At 39.6% G+C, this 20,007-nt stretch overlaps 1 protein-coding gene and 1 non-coding gene across 2 annotated transcripts; both read right to left on the bottom strand.

Moving 5' to 3' along the window:
* Nucleotides 1-244: 244 nt before the first annotated feature.
* kri1 (KRI1 homolog) lies at nt 245-12,097 on the bottom strand. The gene is made up of 18 exons (XM_034679015.1): nt 11,894-12,097; nt 11,660-11,733; nt 7,508-7,610; nt 7,063-7,159; nt 6,923-6,977; nt 6,782-6,831; nt 6,597-6,705; nt 6,439-6,516; nt 6,209-6,318; nt 5,902-6,130; nt 5,658-5,828; nt 4,166-4,241; nt 3,977-4,083; nt 3,736-3,895; nt 3,483-3,613; nt 2,913-2,977; nt 2,737-2,832; nt 245-1,041 (listed from the first exon to the last, which is right to left on the bottom strand). The coding sequence occupies exons 1-18, from the start codon at nt 11,976-11,978 to the stop codon at nt 543-545; spliced, it is 2,295 nt and encodes a 764-aa protein (XP_034534906.1). The 5' UTR covers nt 11,979-12,097; the 3' UTR covers nt 245-542.
* LOC117809458 lies at nt 3,076-3,172 on the bottom strand. Its single transcript, XR_004630463.1, has one exon. It is a non-coding gene; the product is annotated as a Z30 small nucleolar RNA (small nucleolar RNA).
* Nucleotides 12,098-20,007: the final 7,910 nt, after the last annotated feature.

The raw sequence follows: 20,007 nt of genomic DNA, 5'->3' as shown, positions 1-20,007 counted from the left end.
TTTCACTACAGAAGATGTCTTTGTTTTAGTCCAAAATGTAGCTTCAACTTCAAGCTATCTAGCTACCAAATCTAAAACCTTTATACTGCTAACCTCTAACATAAACTAAACAAAACTAAAGTAAATCACAGAAATGAAAATGGTTTGATATTTAATATACAGTATAGGCTTGATATGAGATGCTAATAGCTCTACTGTTTAAATACAGTTGAAGGTTCCTGTTTGAATGAAGTAGGGAGAAAAGTTTGAGGCATTTTTTTAATCTGTAACTTCATTAGGAATCATCAAAAAAAAGTACACAGGTGAATAGTTGTTACTGCATGGTATTCACAGCTGTCCTAAATGTTAACACATGAATGTTGTAGTAGAAATATGTTCAGTAATTAATCTAAACTGAGTCTGTTTGTATAAATATATAAAAATGTAAGAGGTAAATTTGAACACCTTTACCACTGTTCCATTTTTTGACATTTTCACAATGTAAAAGGGAATTTCATTTGAATTCAATTCTTGGACCACAAAGACCTCAGAGCTGTCTGTGATCACTCCTTGTTTTTCTGCTTCTCCATCTTCTCCTGGGCTTTCCGTTTCTGTCTGCCGAGCTGTCTGAAGAACAGTCTCTTGGGGTTCAGACCGTACGCCTTCAGTCTCTGTCTGCTGAACTCCCGGCCGCCTATTCTCACCCCGGTGGACCCCGTTCCCAGACGTCTGCCTGAGGGCTTGGGCTTCTTCTTGGGCCACTTCGGCCTCTCAGTCCTGTTCTCCACCTCTCCACCTTTATCTCCTGCTGCCTCTGAAGAAACCGTCACCTGAGGCTCCTCTTCTGGTTTCATCTTCTTCTTCACAGGCATCATCACCTCTTGGTCCTCCTCGTCCTCGTCCTGTTGGAGAGCTTGAGCTAGAGTCTCTCTTGGGGAGTCCATGACGGGCTCAGCATCCCCGTCTTCTTCTTCTTCTTTACCTTCTTTCTCAGCGTTCTTCATACGATCTCTTCGCTTCTTCCCAACTTTGGTCTTAGCGTCTAAGCCTTCCTTATCCTCCCTGTAGGGATAAACAGAGATACTGTCACATACAGTAAAACATCACATCATTTACTTTAGTGTCAGTATGGAGATTTACAAAGAGACACTTAAATACACCAGCTTCAGTTTTATCTTATAACACAGGAAGAGGTTCGAGTGGTTACATTTCAAAATAAGACTTAAGATGCATCTTATTTCTTTGTCAATGTATTTGGATTGGAATAATTTTTAAATCAAATATAATTAAATGATTTCCCACCTTCTGACCAGAATTGCTTTTTATGCTTCATTATTACAGAAAAAAAATGTAAATTGTAAAATGTAATTCCAGAATTTTGAGTTTAATTCTAATATTGAGTTTAATTGTAGAATTTTGACTTCGATTTTAATATTGAGTTTAATTCTAGAATTTTGACTTTGATTCTAATATTGAGTTTAATTCTAGAATTTTGACTTTGATTCTAGAATTTGGAATTTGATTCTAATATTGAGTTTAATTCTAGAATTTTGACCTTGATTTTAATATTGAGTTTAATTCTAGAATTTTGACTTTGATTCTAGAATTTTGACTTTGATTCTAATATTGAGTTTAATTCTAGAATTTTGACTTTGATTCTAGAATTTTGACTTTGATTCTAGAATTTGGACTTTGATTCTAGAATTTGGACTTTGATTCTAATATTGAGTTTAATTCTAGAATTTTGACTTTGATTCTAGAATTTTGACTTTGATTCTAATATTGAGTTTAATTCTAGAATTTTGACTTTGATTCTAGAATTTTGACTTTGATTCTTGAATTTGGACTTTGATTCTAGAATTTGGACTTTGATTCTAGAATTTGGACTTTGATTCTAATATTGAGTTTAATTCTAGAATTTTGACTTTGATTCTAGAATTTTGACTTTGATTCTAGAATTTGGACTTTGATTCTAGAATTTGGACTTTGATTCTAGAATTTGGACTTTGATTCTAATATTGAGTTTAATTCTAGAATTTTGACTTTGATTCTAGAATTTTGACTTTGATTCTAGAATTTGGACTTTGATTCTAGAATTTGGACTTTGATTCTAGAATTTGGACTTTGATTCTAATATTGAGTTTAATTCTAGAATTTTGACTTTGATTCTAGAATTTTGACTTTGATTCTTGAATTTGGACTTTGATTCTAGAATTTGGACTTTGATTCTAGAATTTGGACTTTGATTCTAGAATTTGGACTTTGATTCTAATATTGAGTTTAATTCTAGAATTTTGACCTTGATTTTAATATTGAGTTTAATTCTAGAATTTTGACTTTGATTCTAGAATTTGGACTTTGATTCTAATATTGAGTTTAATTCTAGAATTTTGACTTTGATTCTAGAGTTTTGAATTTAATTCCAGAATTCTGACTTTGATTGTAGAGATCCTTATGGAGGTTCATATATTCCCTGAGTAAGGAGTAATGTATATTTTGAAGGAGTTTTAATCCTGGCAGGGTGAGCAGGACCCCAAAGTAAAGCCAGTTCTGCTGCCATTAACTGGACGGTGGGACAGGGTCAAATATTAAAGTATCCTCCATGTTGTTTAGACGACCGATTAAGCATGCCAGTTGTAAGTAAAACTTTTGCCATAGTGTCAACAGGCAGAGGTGAAATGTGTCAGATTAATCAGTACGGGGGTTTTGACCAATCAGAATCAAGCATTGAACACAGCTGATCAATGTTTTACTCACTCAGAGTACACCGAGTTCAGGATCTCCTTTTTCCTCTTTTCATTCTGGGCTTTTATTATGTAGTTCTTCAAATCACTCATCTCCTCCTTGTCAGACCTGAGGGAACAAAATTAAACTTTATTAAAATCATCTGAAATAACAGGTGTGATGCCTTAAATGAGGGTCGGAGCCAGTACCTGAACATGCAGGTCTTCTTCAGAGAGCACCAGCTGTTCAGCTCCTTATCATTCGCGGTTAAAATCTGAGGGAAGAAGAAGAAGAAGAAGAAATCTGTTATTAGTTATCATCAAGTCCTCTGAGCAACAGGGTGGAAAGCTCCGGATCAGGTGTGTGTGTGATCTGCTCAGAGAGAAGATTAAAGTGAGATCATTCCCTGGTCAAAGCTCTCCCCGGAGGGAAACCAGTACCAGATCAGTCACAAGTCTCATCACTGCAGCATTCTTCAATAGGATTTTGCTAAACCGGCCTCTGAATGATAGCTTAGCATTATTAGCTACAAGAGAAACACTGCATTTAAAACACTAAGTGTTGTGTAACCTTCATGAACACCAACACAAAATAATTCATCTGTATGTAATAAGTGAAACATGTTCTGGGAGCTCCCTGCCCCCCCACATGTGTACATGGGGAGAGCACACCTCCCCTCTCTTCCATGTGCTTCATGAAAAGTCAAGGCAGGGCGAGCAGCAGCAAAGACCCCCGGGGTACAGAACAGAGCGAGCACACGACACGGGTAAAGGTCTCACCTCGTTGGTGCTCAGGCCGAAGTCGTTGGGCAGAACCTGCCTGTACCGAAACCTGCACGGGAGGTCGTCTATGATGTCCTCGTAGTCCAGCTTATAGTACTCATCCAGGTACTGCTCGAAGGACTTCTCCTCTGAAATACACAACTTGAAGTTAGACTACAGCTGCACACACACACACACACACACACACACACACACACTACTATCTTTAAAGACCCAGGGTAGTCCTGTTTAATCTGCAGGATCTACTTACGAGGATCGAACACCGGCTTCTCTTTCGTGATGGCCTCAGCAAAGTGAGACTTCTTCTTCCTCTTGCCCATCTGTGGCAGATCCTCCTTCTTCAGCTTCATCCTCTCCTTTTTCTTCTTCTTCTTGGAGGTCTGCTGGCTGGGGTCGTAGTCTGCATCCATCTGTAGCAGCAGGAGGACGTTAGGTCAACAGGTTTCTCTCTTTAAAAGTTTAACCTCATTGTCTCTGTGGGAATAACTCACAATGAAGTTCTCATCGTCACAGTGAGGCTCAGAGGCGTCGTAGTCCTGTCCTTCACCCTGGTCCTCCTCTCGTTCCTCTCCTGTCCACGTGTCCCAGTTCCAGTGCTCTGTGAGAGAACAGTTCTGCAGTTTAAGAACCGTTCATGAGTCTGACTTCAGCTCACACGAAGGAGAAGAAAACAGTGTTACCCTCGAGTTCATCGTCGTCGTCAAACTGAGGCTTCTCTCCTTCGTCCTCTCCGTAGTATTCGTCCCCGAAGAACTTCTGCAAACATGGAAACACAAAAGCAGCCTGTCAGTGACGCTGAGGCAGCCAGAGGAAGAAACACTGAGCTGCTTCATCTTCAGGAACCAACGAGCATGCTGCCGGATTTAAACTCAGGAGGACTCTAATCAGCTCAACACAGTACACCTGTGGGAGGTGGGCTTAACACCAGGTGACACCACAACCAAGTCTTCTGATTGGACGAGAGGTGTTCTCTATGCTGGAGGATTAGTGCCACTGGAAAATAAAAACAGTGGAGCAAGGACAGTAAATAAAATATATTCTGACATCTTTAAAGTCAGAGTCCGGATTTTAATCTCAGGATTCGAAAATTCTGACTTTAATCTCAGACTAATAGAATCCTGACTTTAATCTCAGACTTCTAGAATCTTGACTTTGATCTCAGAGTTCTAGAATCCTGACTTTGATCTCAGAGTTCTCGAAATTCTGACTTTGATCTCAGACTTCTAGAATCCTGACTTTGATCCCTGAGTTCTAGAATCCTGACTTTGATCTCAGAGTTTTAGAATCCTGACTTTGATCTCAGAGTTCTTGAAATTCTGACTTTGATCTCAGACTTCTAGAATCCTGACTTTGATCCCTGAGTTCTAGAATCCTGACTTTGATCTCAGACTTCTAGAATCCTGACTTTGATCTTCGAGTTCTAGAATCCTGACTTGATCTCATAGTTCTAGAATCCTGACTTTGATCTCAGAGTTCTAGAATCCTGACTTTGATCTTCTAGTTCTAGAATCCTGACTTTGATCTTCGAGTTCTAGAATCCTGACTTGATCTCATAGTTCTAGAATCCTGACTTTGATCTCAGACTTCTAGAATCCTGACTTTGATCTCAGACTTCTAGAATCCTGACTTTGATCTCAGACTTCTAGAATCCTGACTTTGATCTCGGACTTCTAGAATCCTGACTTTGATCTCAGATTTCTAGAATCCTGACTTTGACCTCTGAGTTCTAGAATCCTGACTTTGATCTTCGAGTTCTAGAATCCTGACTTTGATCTTCGAGTTCTAGAATCCTGACTTTGACCTCCGAGTTCTAGAATCCTGACTTTGATCTTCGAGTTCTAGAATCCTGACTTTGATCTTCGAGTTCTAGAATCCTGACTTTGATCTTCGAGTTCTAGAATCCTGACTTTGATCTTGGACTTCTAGAATTCTGACTTTGACCTCAGACTTCTAGAATCCTGACTTTGATCTTCGAGTTCTAGAATCCTGACTTTGATCTCATAGTTCCAGAATCCTGACTTTGACCTCTGAGTTCTAGAATCCTGACTTTGATCTTCGAGTTCTATCTCATATTTCCAGAATCCTGACTTTGATCTCATAGTTCCAGAATCCTGACTTTGATCTCATAGTTCCAGAATCCTGACTTTGATCTCATAGTTGTGTTGAACTGACCTGCATGAGCTGGTCATGTTGTCCTGGATCGAACTCTCCCTCCAGGTCGGCCTGGCTGAAGGCGAGCTGCTCGTTCCCCGTCAGCTCCTGAAGCCTCTTCAGCTTCTCCATGATCTCGTTCCTCTTCAGGTTCTTCAGTTGCTTCAGCTGCTCACGTTTCTGTTCTTTCTCCTGAAACAGAGGAACGTTCACGTTAGCTCACAGACGGAGGAGTGGAGGGACTAAAGGTTTCTATCAGACGCACCTTCTGCTTCCTCTCTTTCACTTCCTCTCTCTTCTGTTTCCTGCGGTCGTCTTTGGAGCGCACCGACGTGGCGATGTTACGCGGGTACGTTTTGACCTCCTGTGCGTCCGGCTCTTCGAAGCGGAAGTTGTAACTTCTCTCAAAATTCTCCTGCCGCTCCAAGAACGTCTCCCCGTCCTCCTCAGAATCCTCCACGTCATCCTGAACCACCTCGTCGTAGGTTGGGATCCTAAAACAGACCAGGAACATCATCTTTATAAACCAGGCTCTGAGTCACGGCGAGCATCAGGAACAGAAAGGGACTTACCGTTCATCCTCCTCGTCCTCCTCCAGGTATCCCTTGTTCAGGACGTAGTCTCTCAGGAAACGCTCCTTCTGGTCCAGCTCAGGATCGTTCCAGTAGTCCCTCAAGTATTTCTGTCTCACAAAATAAAAGTCTGGTTATTTTATAACTTGGACAAACTCATTTTGGTCACTTGTAACTGTTGGTGAGGGTTGGAACACCTCCTCCACCTCGCTCTCTGACTCTCTACTCACCATGTCCTTCACCTCCTCCGGACCCTCCAGCTCCGCCTGACCTTTCAGCCAGTCCACGAAGTCTGCTTCTTCTTTATCCTGCAGACACACACAGACGGGTTAATCCAGCTCTCACACGTCATGAACACGTGGAGGTAACACCTGAGAGCGCTCCTCACCTTCTCCTCCTGCGTTTTGATCCTCCTGGTCAGCAGCTGGGAGTCTTTCTCTCCCTCACTGCGTTCCTCCTCCTCCTCCTTATCGCTGTCCTGGATGAACTTGCGGAAGCTGAGGAGAGATTTCAGTGTTAATAGATCACCTGTGATGTTTTCTGAGCTCACCTCTCAGGTAGTTTGAGTCTCACCTTTCCTTCAGCTCCCTCTGTTCCTGGATGTAGCTCGGGGAGGCGGCTCTCTTTGGAGGGAAACAAACGTGATAAATAAATGAACATCTCTCATTTTTAAAAGATCTCTGTAGATAAAAGATATCTGACACCACAGTCTACCTCCAGTCTCATAGCGGCCTCTTCATCATCACTGTCCTCATCATCCTCATATTTCCTGTGAGATGAAAACAAGCAGATTTAAACACAGGTGATAAAGCGTCAAACTCAAAGCAGCATGATATGATGAGTAGCTCGCTCACCCTTCTCTTTCCAGAATGACTTTACGTTCATAGTCCTTCAGGAACATCGGCTTCACCGCTTTCTTTGAGGTGGACGGCTTCTCATCACTGGTGGACGCTTTTAAAGGAAGATATCAGGATGTGTTGTTTTTTACAGACTGTTCTTAAGAGTAAAGCATCACACACGACTGGTTCAAAGCTGAGGTCACATAGGGAGTCCTGAAGAAGACATGTTTGGTCTCAAAGCCCAAATGTAAGCAGCACATATCATAACAGCGTGCTTCTTTCAACCGGAAGTACCACATAAAGAATTGGGACTGTGAAATTGAAGTGAATATCTGCTGATCCTCAGAAAAACAGATATTTGAAAATTAAAAGCCACATATTTTTTGACATGCAGTGATTTACACCTAACATGACAAGGTGTATCTTTGACTTTGACTTCAAATAAAACCCAAACATTCACCTTCTGAGTAGAACTTAGCATCAGCCTGGTAGATCTTCGGGTCTCTCTTCTTCAGCAGGGATAATGTTCTGTAGAAATCCCTCTCAGTCTCAGGGTCCAGCTCCTGTAGGGGGACAGTAAAGTCGAACAGTCAATGAAACATGTGAGCAAGAACTGAGGAAACACTGTCATGGTATCTTCATGAGGAAACACTGTCATGGTATCTTCATGAGGAAACACCGTCATTGTATCTTCATGAGCAAACACTGTCATTGTATCTTCATGGAGGAAACACTGTCATTGTATCTTCATGAGCAAACACTGTCATGGTATCTTCATGGAGGAAACACTGTCATGGTATCTTCATGAGGAAACACCGTCATTGTATCTTCATGAGGAAACACTGTCATTGTATCTTCATGGAGGAAACACTGTCATTGTATCTTCATGAGCAAACACTGTCATGGTATCTTCATGGAGGAACACTGTCATGGTATCTTCATGAGGAAACACCGTCATTGTATCTTCATGGAGGAAACACTGTCATTGTATCTTCATGAGCAAACACTGTCATTGTATCTTCATGGAGGAAACACTGTCATGGTATCTTCATGAGGAAACACTGTCATGATATCTTCATGAGGAAACACTGTCATGGTATCTTCATGGAGGAAACACTGTCATGGTATCTTCATGAGGAAACACTGTCATGGTATCTTCATGAGGAATCACTAACATGGTATCTTCATGAGGAAACACTGTCATGGTATCTTCATGAGGAAACACTGTCATTGTATCTTCATGGAGGAAACACTGTCATGGTATCTTCATGGAGGAAACACTGTCATGGTATCTTCATGAGGAAACACTGTCATGGTATCTTCATGAGGAAACACTGTCATGGTATCTTCATGAGGAAACACTGTCATTGTATCTTCATGAGGAAACACTGTCATGGTATCTTCATGAGGAAACACTGTCATTGTATCTTCATGGAGGAAACACTGTCATGGTATCTTCATGAGGAAACACTGTCATTGTATCTTCATGAGGAAACACTGTCATGGTATCATCATGAGGAAACACTGTCATGGTATCTTCATGAGGAAACACTGTCATGGTATCTTCATGAGGAAACACTGTAATGGTATCTTCATGAGGAAACACTGTCATGGTATCTACATGAGGAAACACTGTCATTGTATCTTCATGAGGAAACACTGTCATTGTATCTTCATGAGGAAACACTGTCATTGTATCTTCATGAGGAAACACTGTCATTGTATCTTCATGAGGAAACACTGTCATGGTATCTTCATGAGGAAACACTGTCATGGTATCTTCATGAGGAAACACTGTCATGGTATCTACATGAGGAAACACTGTCATGGTATCTTCATGAGGAAACACTGTCATGGTATCTTCATGAGGAAACACTGTCATGGTATCTTCATGAGGAAACACTGTCATTGTATCTACATGAGGAAACACTGTCATGGTATCTTCATGAGGAAACACTGTCATGGTATCTTCATGAGGAAACACTGTCATGGTATCTTCATGAGGAAACACTGTCATGGTATCTTCATGAGGAAACACTGTCATGGTGTCTTCATGAGGAAACACTGTCATTGTATCTTCATGAGGAAACACTGTCAGGGTATCTTCATGAGGAAACACTGTCATGGTATCTTCATGAGGAAACACTGTCATGGTATCTTCATGAGGAAACACTGTCATGGTATCTTCATGAGGAAACACTGTCATGGTATCTTCATGAGGAAACACTGTCATGGTATCTTCATGAGGAAACACTGTCATGGTATCTACATGGAGGAAACACTGTCATGGTATCTTCATGAGGAAACACTGTCATGGTATCTACATGAGGAAACACTGTCATGGTATCTACATGAGGAAACACTGTCATGGTATCTTCATGAGGAAACACTGTCATTGTATCTTCATGAGGAAACACTGTCATGGTATCTACATGAGGAAACACTGTCATGGTATCTTCATGAGGAAACACTGTCATGGTATCTTCATGAGGAAACACTATCATGGTATCTTCATGAGGAAACACTGTCATGGTATCTTCATGAGGAAACACTGTCATGGTATCTTCATGAGGAAACACTGTCATTGTATCTTCATGAGGAAACACTGTCATGGTATCTTCATGAGGAAACACTGTCATGGTATCTTCATGAGGAAACACTGTCATGGTATCTTCATGAGGAAACACTATCATGGTATCTTCATGAGGAAACACTGTCATGGTATCTTCATGAGGAAACACTGTCATGGTATCTTCATGAGGAAACACTGTCATGGTATCTTCATGAGGAAACACTGTCATGGTATCTTCATGAGGAAACACTGTCATGGTATCTACATGAGGAAACACTGTCATGGTATCTTCATGAGGAAACACTGTCATGGTATCTTCATGAGGAAACACTGTCATGGTATCTTCATGAGGAAACACTGTCATGGTATCTTCATGGAGGAAACACTGTCATGATATCTTCATGAGGAAACACTGTCATGGTATCTTCATGAGGAAACACTGTCATGGTATCTTCATGAGGAAACACTGTCATGGTATCTTCATGGAGGAAACACTGTCATGATATCTTCAAGAGGAAACACTGTCATGGTATCTTCATGAGGAAACTGTCATTGTATCTTCATGAGGAAACACTCTCATGGTATCTTCATGAGGAAACACTGTCATGGTATCTTCATGAGGAAACACTGTCATTGTATCTTCATGAGGAAACACTGTCATGGTATCTTCATGAGGAAACACTGTCATGGTATCTTCATGAGGAAACACTGTCATTGTATCTTCATGAGGAAACACTATCATGATATCTTCATGAGGAAACACTGTCATGGCATCTTCATGAGGAAACACTGTCATGGTATCTTCATGAGGAAACACTGTCATGGTATCTTCATGAGGAAACACTGTCATGGTATCTTCATGAGGAAACACTGTCATTGTATCTTCATGGAGGAAACACTGTCATGGTATCTTCATGAGGAAACACTGTCATGGTATCTTCATGAGGAAACACTGTCATGGTATATCAATGAGGAAACACTGTCATGGTATCTTCATGAGGAAACACTGTCATGGTATATCAATGAGGAAACACTGTCATTGTATCTTCATGAGGAAACACTGTCATGGTATCTTCATGAGGAAACACTGTCATTGTATCTTCATGAGGAAACACTTGAGGAGAAATAAGATGTTAAAGCTCAATACAGGACATTAAACTCACCAAAATAAAATAAATTAATAAGAAAATAAAACACTAAAATGTTAAACCAGTAAAAGAAACTAAGATGCTAAATTAAAAGTAAAACAGAATAAAATATTAAAATGCTGAGGTAATCTGTAAAAATCTAAAGATGATAATGAAATAATCCATGATCAATTAAAATAAATAATAAGTGTGTCTGTCTGTGCTCAGCTGAGATGTGGTCTCCTTCCTCTGGCATTAGAAACAGGTCACCTCCACTCTGTCCCAGAGGAGGAGAGGAAGTGTTCTCTGTGTCCTCTGGAGGAAGTTGAAAATGAAATGCACTTTTTATTCTACCGTCCATCATATCATGATCTCAGGTTCCTCCTTTTCAACCAAATATCAGAAAACTGTCCTGATGTTGTTTTCCATGTCTGATGAAGACAGACTTCAGTTCCTGTTTACACACAAAGTGTTTCAGTTTGCTCAGTTTGTGTTAAATGCTGTTCAGCAGAGTAGGAGCACACTGTCTGATTATGTTGTTGTCACTGTTAAATGTCTGAAGTGTACCTCTCTTTCATTACTTTAGGTCATTGTTGGACATGTGCAGGATTGTAACTGCTCTTCTTTCTTCTTCTGTTGTTGCTCCTGTTTTGTTTTGTTTTTGTAGTGTTTTGTAAGTCCCTATGGGCTGGGCACCTTTATGATCCACGACATGATGAATAATAATAAATAAACTAAACTATAATTATTTACAATAGGGCAGTATATATTTTAAAAATGACTAACACTTGAACTAGATAATAAATAAATACAGTAAGATGGAATTAGAGGATTATTATTATTGTTATTATTATTATTATTATTAGAAGAGTTAGTTTTAAAGAGCTGACAGAGAGGATGGAGGGATGCTAACCACTTGACTGTCATCAGAGCTGGACTCAGACTCAGAGTCACTCTCCTCTCCTCGGTCTCCATATCGATCCTTCACTGCAAAGATACAGAGACAGAAACATATCACACACTTTAAACACAAACAGTGATATAAACACACACACTAACACACACACACACACGCACACACCATGCTGCCCCTCGATGGACAGTTAGCATCACAGTTAGCACAGTAAACTGACTCTAACACACTCACGTCTCTGCAGTTCTTCCCTCTGTCGGTATTTCTCATATTTCTGAGCGAACTGAGAGTTAATCTTAAACTCGGATCTGTCCGACATGTTTCTATTTAACAGGTAAAGTTAGTTTATGCTGAACTGAAGCTACAGGCTAGCTTTAGGACAGCATTCCAGCTGAGGCATGCGCGTGTGTGAAACTGCACCACGTGGTTTCCGCTGCAAACGTCACAGATCACGTGATGTGTCCTCCAGGGGGCGCACTCATACCAGCTGATGATGTCCGGGACTTCAAACAGGAACACATCAACACATTAAATATACATCTGGTTTATGAAGCTAGATTTACTGCTGACTCTAAACAAGATCTTAATAATAATAATAATAATAAGAAGAAGAAGAAGAAGAAGAAGAAGAAGAAGAAGAAGAAGAAGAAGAAGAATAGGAAGAAGAAGAATAAAGATAATAATAATAATAATAATACCCCAAAAAATAACTATTTAAAACATACTACTCATAATGATAAAAATAATCTAAATAATAATAATAAACATAATAATAATAACAATAATAATAAAAACAATAGTAATTTACAATAATACTAATACTTCATAATAATAATAATAATACCCCAAAAATACTTATCATGATAAATATGTTTATTATAACAATAATAAAAAGTATCAATCATAATGATAACAATAATCTAAATCATAATAATACCACAGAATAATAATACCCCACAAAAAGAACAATCATAATAGTTATGATTATTATTATTATAACACTAAAAAATTGTAATCATGATAATAACAATAATCTAAATTATAATAACAATAATAATATTCAAAACAATAGTAATTTACAATAATAATAATACTTAATAATAATACCCTAAAAATACTCATTGTAATAAATATTTTTATTGTAACAATAATAAGAAATACTAATCATTATAATAACAATAATCTAAATAATAATAATATACAACATAATAACACCACATAATAACAATAACAATAACAATCACGTTAACATTATTAATAATAATAATAATAATAATAATAATAATAATAATAATAATAATAATAATGATAATAAATGTTATTTACAGGTGCCTTCTCAGACTTTAATAAAACCCTCTGTCATGTTTGCTGTAAAAATGTCTAAAAATAAACTATTGCTGAGTGTTTTTACCTCTTTTACAGCATTAATCAAACAGAGCATGTTTTCAGTGTATGGAGAGTTTAAAGGGAAAATGACTGGGTTTTATTTCACAGGTTAAAAGTAAAAAAGAAACTGTGATTGCACAAAGAAGTGACTTTTATTCAGTGGTGTTCAAAATACACAACTTCATAATGTTGAGTCAAAGTTTAGATTGCTTAGTCAGATTATTACTCCAGTTAAAGTACCTTCTTCTATAAGTACTTGAGTATAAGTAGAATATACTAATAGTAGTATTTTCACAAAGCATGATAAGCAATCAGGAATATGTGGTGTTTATTTAAAAAAACATATTCACATTTTTAAACTCACATGTTAGAGATTAGCATCTCCAACATAATCAGAACAATAACAGAAATGGTAACAACAGAATAAAAACAACAACAGAGTTACTGTGAGCACAAACAGCTCGGTCTCCAGGGACCTGCAGACCGGAGGAGCTCCAAGAAGCCCTGCGGTGAGCTCCTCCTGGAAGCTCTGACGGGTCCGGGACCTCTGCTGCTCACTGGCACAGACGTCTTTATGAATTATGAAGCTGTTTGTTACAGCAGGGACCAGAACGAGCTGGGAGACAATCATGAACTATTTCATGTGGTTTAGTGATGGACTGAACTGATTGATTCCAAATTTGTTCAAACTTTATTCTCAGAATTCTGAATTCAGTCTTCAAAGAGAAAAAGAAAAGTGTCTGCTTATCATCTCCTTTATTGTGATGTTTTCCACTTTTGTTGTTTTTTATCTAATGTGGAAAAAATGTTAATTTCAACCTTGTTACCTGACTGAATGTTACACTCTGTGCTTGTAAAGCTAGGACGAGCTCAAACAGAGTTACTTTAAGAAAGACTATATTATATATTACTCATTTTATCACCAAACCCCATCATAACATATACTAGCTGCAACACTATATTAAAGGTGACATATCACGCTTTTTTCATCATCATATATTGGTCTAAGAGGTCCCCAAAACATGTCTTTAAAGTTTATGCTCAAAAAAACACTTTGAAATCAGATTTTGGTCTGCCTGAAAAACCCTCTTCTTCAGTCCTCCTCAGAACAGTCTGTTTTCTCTCTGACCACGCCCCCTCAGGAAGTGGGTGTGGCCTCGGCTGTCCAGCACGTTGATCTAATGTTTACATGTTGGCTGAATATACACGGCCGCTCACAGACCCGCGTTACTTCAACCCTCTGAATCTGATCCAGAATCTGATCCTGACGGAGAGGCGCCTGCAGCAGGACCTTTCTGAACCATTGGTCACAGATTTAGTGTTTCTTGTTGTTTTATTTGTCAGCATGTCGACGTGTGTCTTGGTACACAGCTACCAACATGTAGCTATGTGGCTATGCTAACTAGCGCTAGCACTTTTCCATGCAAACTAAAAATCATCCACTAGATCTTCAAATCTGCAGACGTGGGGAGTCAAAGCGACCTTTGTGTTTATTAAGACAGCCTACAACTAGCATGCCTCCCTCCTAAGCTCCTTGTTAGCACACATGTGTGCAGGGAATGAAAAACGGAGGAGGGGTTGAGTTGTATTTTATACAGTCTATGGGCTGAACAAGCTCCGAGCTCTGACTTCCTGTTACAGACCGGATGGCGTTGTGACGTATGAAAAACACTGAAAACTGAAACGGCTGGTTTCAGCACACATTTACAGAAAGGTGGAGAAATCAGAACAGGGGCAGAATGGATTCTTTGACTTTTCAGGGGGTTTGTAGACAGGGACACAGATTTCAGGGAGAGAACCATTAAAGAGTCCATTTGGCATGATATGTCACCTTTAATATTAAACTTGCAACACTAAAAGTAACAAACTTCTTATTCAAAGATGTGTTTTCAGCTCTAAATATGTCCACAGTAGTATTTTCTTCTGTATCAGTCCAGAATTTAAAGACCACATGAGCTTCAGGTGCTCCGTGACGTCCACAGAGAAGCAGATCCATATGTAGGTAAATACTTCAGGCCTGGACTCGCCCCACTTGTCCAAAGTATGACGAAGGATGACTCACCAACAAATCAAAGGGTCACAAATATTTCCTGCTACAGGTAAGGATCTGTTTGCAGAATCAGAACGGGACGCCTCTCCTCCCCCGGATCAGCAGAGAGGATGTTTACACCACGCAGGGAGAGAGAAGGGAACAAGGTGTGATAGATGAGACGACACAGCTGACATACACAGCCTGTTACAGCAAACCTAAAAGGACCGAGAGGAGCGTCCAAAATAAACGTGACCTACTAAGAAATGATCCAAAACATGGACCGAAGACATCCAGCAAGTCACACAGTTTAATAACTCTGACGCCATGGAGCCAGCAGATTACACCTCTGATGTAAACACTCTCACCAAGGGTTCAAACTGTGTGGAAACACATACGTCTATCTGCTGAGCATTATTGATTATCTACAATGAAGTATACATTATTCACTTACAACATACATTCTAGAATGTGTTACATTTGTTACAGGAAGTAGAAATTACATTTGAATTGTACATTATTTGGTATTTCCAGCGAAGCGGCAACCTCTGGCCTTGAGAACTGAAGCCAATGAGGAAGTGTTAAAGACAGCAGTTCCTTGAGTGTCCACTAGAGGCTGGCTCTGGAAGTGCCGGATACCACATACACACCCATTCAAAGAAGACGATCTGTACAGCAGAAATAAACATGTTTACAGCCTGATTCAAAAAAAGATGAGTGGAGTCTGGATAGATCATTTCGCAATCGGCACACACTGTGAGGGGGGGGGATTTATTCATAACGCAGCAATTTCAAAGATATTGAGATTACGAGTCTTCCAATGAGAGGCACAGCTGACTTGATTGACAGGCGGGAACACATAGTTGTTGGCGAGGAGGCTCAAAATCCGCCCCTTGACGTCACACTCGCTCGACAGCAGCAATATGGCCGCCACCGCCACCAATTGGCCTCAAAACAGCGCTTCAGAAACAGACGGGTGACATCAGGGATACTACGTCTATGATAAAAATAAACGTCTATCTACTGTGTAATATGGTAAATGGTAAATGGACTTGTACTTATATAGCTGTTTTCTAGTCTGACCACTCAAAGCACTTTTACACTACTCGTCACATTCATCCATTCATACCCATTCACTCACTGATGGTAGAGGCTGCTATGTAGTAAGAGACCATCAGTATTAGCTGATTCCATTCATACACATTCACACACCTCTGAACAACAGAGGGAGCAATTTGGGGTTCAGTGTCTTGCTCAAGGACACTTCGGCATGTGACTGCCGGAGCTGGGATCAAACCGCCAACCTTCCCATTGATAGACGACCGACTCTACCCACTGATCCACAGCCGCCCCGATTATCTACAATCAAACGGCAACCTCCAGCCGCGAGGATTGAAGCCAATGGCGAAGTGAAAAAAACTGCAGTTCATCAAGCGTCCACTAGAGGCTGGCTGCAGAAACACAGGAAACCACATACACACCCATTCAAAGAAGACGATCTTTACAGCAGAAATAAACATGTTTACAGGTCTGGTTCAAAAAACAGAGTCACTGTACGGGGGAACGCTGTAGCTGTTAGCGAGGAGGCTCAAAGCCCGCCTCTTTACCTCACACTAGCTCAACAGAAGTTAGGCTGAGTTCAACATTTCCAATATGGCTGCCGCCGCCGATTGGCGTCAAAACAGATGGGTGACGTCATGGAGACTACGTCCTTTCTTTATACAGTCTATGTTTACAGCATGTTGTATATATGTTATAGTGTTTAATTTGAATGCATGTTTGCTTTGTTACTGCAGAAGCTTGAATGTCATCTTCTTAAATGTTGATGTTCATTGCAGACTGACAGTTAAGGCTTCTGTTCTGTTCCATTTGGTTCCATTCTGTTCCTTTCTATTTGCCTTCTTTGACCCTGTCCATTCAAAAACCACAATCCTTGATGTAGTTCTCCTGAAAGGATCCCAGAAACAAGTGAATAGAGAATCTAACATGTCTCTGAGGGACCAAAATGAAAGAGATGTGATGTCTGCGTCGGATTCTGAGAAGTTCTACCGACTTCTTATCATCAGTGAACATCTGTGATTAAATACCGTGGGTATGTTGGTCAAGCGGTTGTCCGGTCAGTAGTGTGTGCTCACCCACAGAGGAGGCTGATCTGATGATCTCTGGACGCCAACAACACGCAGTCTGAGTAAAGGTCAGAGACGGACCGGTGACTGTACACCTGACCTCTCTGCTTCTGTTGACGTTGGATCAGGTGAGCGGGGTGATGAGGTAGCCTCACACTGTCAGGTCAGGAAAACTGGGTGAAATATGCTGGACTCTGATTAGACATGTCATGAATGTGGGATGTTTACACGCCTGGATAACAGTTTGAATAATTCATGTATTTACAAGAAACTACAACAAAATGTAAATGTTGAAATACACGATGACGCCAAAGATTGCTGTTTTAACGTCTCTTATCACGTCAGATTTTCCTCAAAGTGAACATGAACCACTAGTTTCCTTATCTGTTTACCTTTCCATGTGTCACTGCATCTCCTCCCTGTTATCGCCCAACACTTCCGCTCTCTCCCGGCCTTGAACTTTGCACGTGACCCGCCTAACTTCAGGTCTGACCACAGATTGGTGAGGTCAGAATGTGGTTTGTTTTCCCTCTCTGCTCTGATAGCCTGTTGCACGATTAAAGCCCCCACATGGACGAGATGGCATCATGTACGTGGTGGTGTGCCACTTTAAATCCATCTTACCTGATATTAGAGGAGATCACTTTTAAATCACACATGGTGTTTGTGCTTAAAATGGTTAGGATGTGGGAACCAATTAGTTCCTTCTTGAAACAGGAAGTAGGACAGTCTAAATAGCGCTGGGTGGGCGGGTCGGGTCGGGGAAAGACTTATTCATTTAGTTGATTTTACTTTATTTATCATTTTATTGTCTTTTCATGTATTTACTCATTTGTTGTTCAGGGTTCCCACTCTTTTCCAGGACATTTTTCAGTGATGATCAAGCTGGTATGACAGTCTAAATTTAGTTCCCTAAATAGTCTAATATGTTCCTCTCAGTGGAAGTCTACATTGAAGACATGCAGTCTATGGCTATCCATGAAATCATCTCTTACATGATTAAAAATGATGGCAAATTGATTATAGAACAATGCAACCACAGATGTACAGCACTTCACTTTATTAGTGCAACCAAGTAACAATGATGAGCAACTCTCATCTCAGCTTTCTCTTTTCTCAAAAAATATAAAATTAGCTAAATAAAAAACAAAAGAGCTGCAAAGGACTCAGGAAGCTGTCTTACTGAGATAATAAATATATAATAATAATCAGAGGATCAGAGCTTTAATGACCTAAATAGATCTGAGTGACAAAAATGGCCACAAATGTTGAATGGGGATGTGTTTTTTTAACCTTGTTAGATCACACACAGTCATGTTGGAATTATTTTCCAGGTGTTTTCCAGGACTGGAAAACTGGTCAACTGTTTTCCAGGTTTTCCAGTTTTTCCAGGACGCTTGGGAACCCTGGTTGTTGTATTAAAGGCCCTGTGAGGAGTTTTGAACTGGCTGAGAAACAGACTGAAAATGATACTGATGCCTCTTTATGGCCTTCAATAGCAAACAAGACCATCAGCAGCAACACTGAGACCTTCTCTGTTGTAATGTTTAATGCCTGAAACCACTCAGAGGGGGTAGGTGTCAGACCAGATGATGGATATCTTGCTTCAGAAACATCCTTTATTTGACTGTTTTCATGGAAAATAATCACATTGCCTGATAAAGTTGACTGTTAAAAGACAACAGGATGAGGCTTTTGTTGAAAACACTTCTTTTGCACGTATAGGAAAAGAGATAAGAGGTATCGCTTTGTCCATAAGGGGGCGCCAGAATCTATACAAAACAAAAGTTCCTCACAGCAGCTTTAATGTTCCAAAACATTGAAGCATTGTATTAACTAAAGATTGATACTCCGTTTGCTTCACAATAAAAATATTTGAAAGAAGTAAAATGGTTAACTCAACTCAACTCAACTTTATTTATAAAGCACCTTTCATACATAGAAACATGTAGCCCAAAGTGCTTCACAGAGTAACAGACAGTAAGAAAACAACAGCAATGGTAAAATTATAGAAGGCATGAAAAAAGAAGAAATACTTAAAAAAGAAAAGAAAATCAACACAGTAAAATTAATAAAATAAGTAAGAGTGAAAATAAAAGTTAAAAATAAGGTAGAGTTAACTAGATCAGGTGAACACAATAAATAAATAAGATAAATAAATACATGTTAAAACAATGGTTTAGATAATAATGATAAAAATAGTAAAAATGATAATAAAATAATATAATAATAAAAATAATATTAATAATGATACTGATAATGCAGTCCAGGGCTAAAATAAATTACTTCACATTAAAAGCTAGATTAAAAAGGTAAGTCTTAAGTTTACTTTTAAAAGGTTATGATCAATGACACAATACTTTTCAATACTAAAAATCCTCAAAATGTTAAAACCCCTACATATCACCTTCTTATAGGAGTTAATGTATTTATGTTTTAGTCAATCATTAAGTCTTTCTCTCCGGTCTGCCTCGGTTGATATATTTACTTTAATGTGTAAATAAACAGAAACACTCCAGAGACGTCTGCACACCACCCTCACCGTGTTTTTCTCAGTGAGGGAGATTTAGGGGGAAAACGTGTGTGGTTCAGCCTCTCAATGTGACCACCTGACCTTCCCAGAAAAAGGGCTCGCTTTCCACGGAAGAGCTACAAAAGCACAGCCCGACCCCCCCTGTCAAAATAACAAGAGGCCAAAAAAAGGCCTCACTTCACGTCTTCTGCCGTCTGCATACCAAAGCTGCAGGATGGAAACAAGGGAATACTCTGCTGCTCAGTGTTTTTCAAAACCCTCTCATCTGTCGTGT

The sequence above is a fragment of the Notolabrus celidotus genome, unplaced genomic scaffold, assembly GCF_009762535.1.
Source record: "Notolabrus celidotus isolate fNotCel1 unplaced genomic scaffold, fNotCel1.pri scaffold_293_arrow_ctg1, whole genome shotgun sequence".
Taxonomy (NCBI): Eukaryota; Metazoa; Chordata; class Actinopteri; order Labriformes; family Labridae; genus Notolabrus; species Notolabrus celidotus.
Note: the sequence above shows the minus strand (reverse complement) of the source record. Positions and strands in the feature narration are given on the sequence as shown.

Excerpts from the sequence above, each read along its gene's own strand:
- kri1 (XM_034679015.1), bottom strand. The coding sequence starts at position 11,978 with ATGTCGGACAGATCCGAGTTTAAGATTAACTCTCAGTTCGCTCAGAAA. Across the intron at positions 5,829-5,901 it reads TGAAAGAGAGGAAGCAGAAG|GAGAAAGAACAGAAACGTGA; the intron begins GTGCGTCTGATA and ends CCTCTGTTTCAG. Across the intron at positions 2,978-3,482 it reads TCGGCCTGAGCACCAACGAG|ATTTTAACCGCGAATGATAA; the intron begins GTGAGACCTTTA and ends TTCTTCCCTCAG.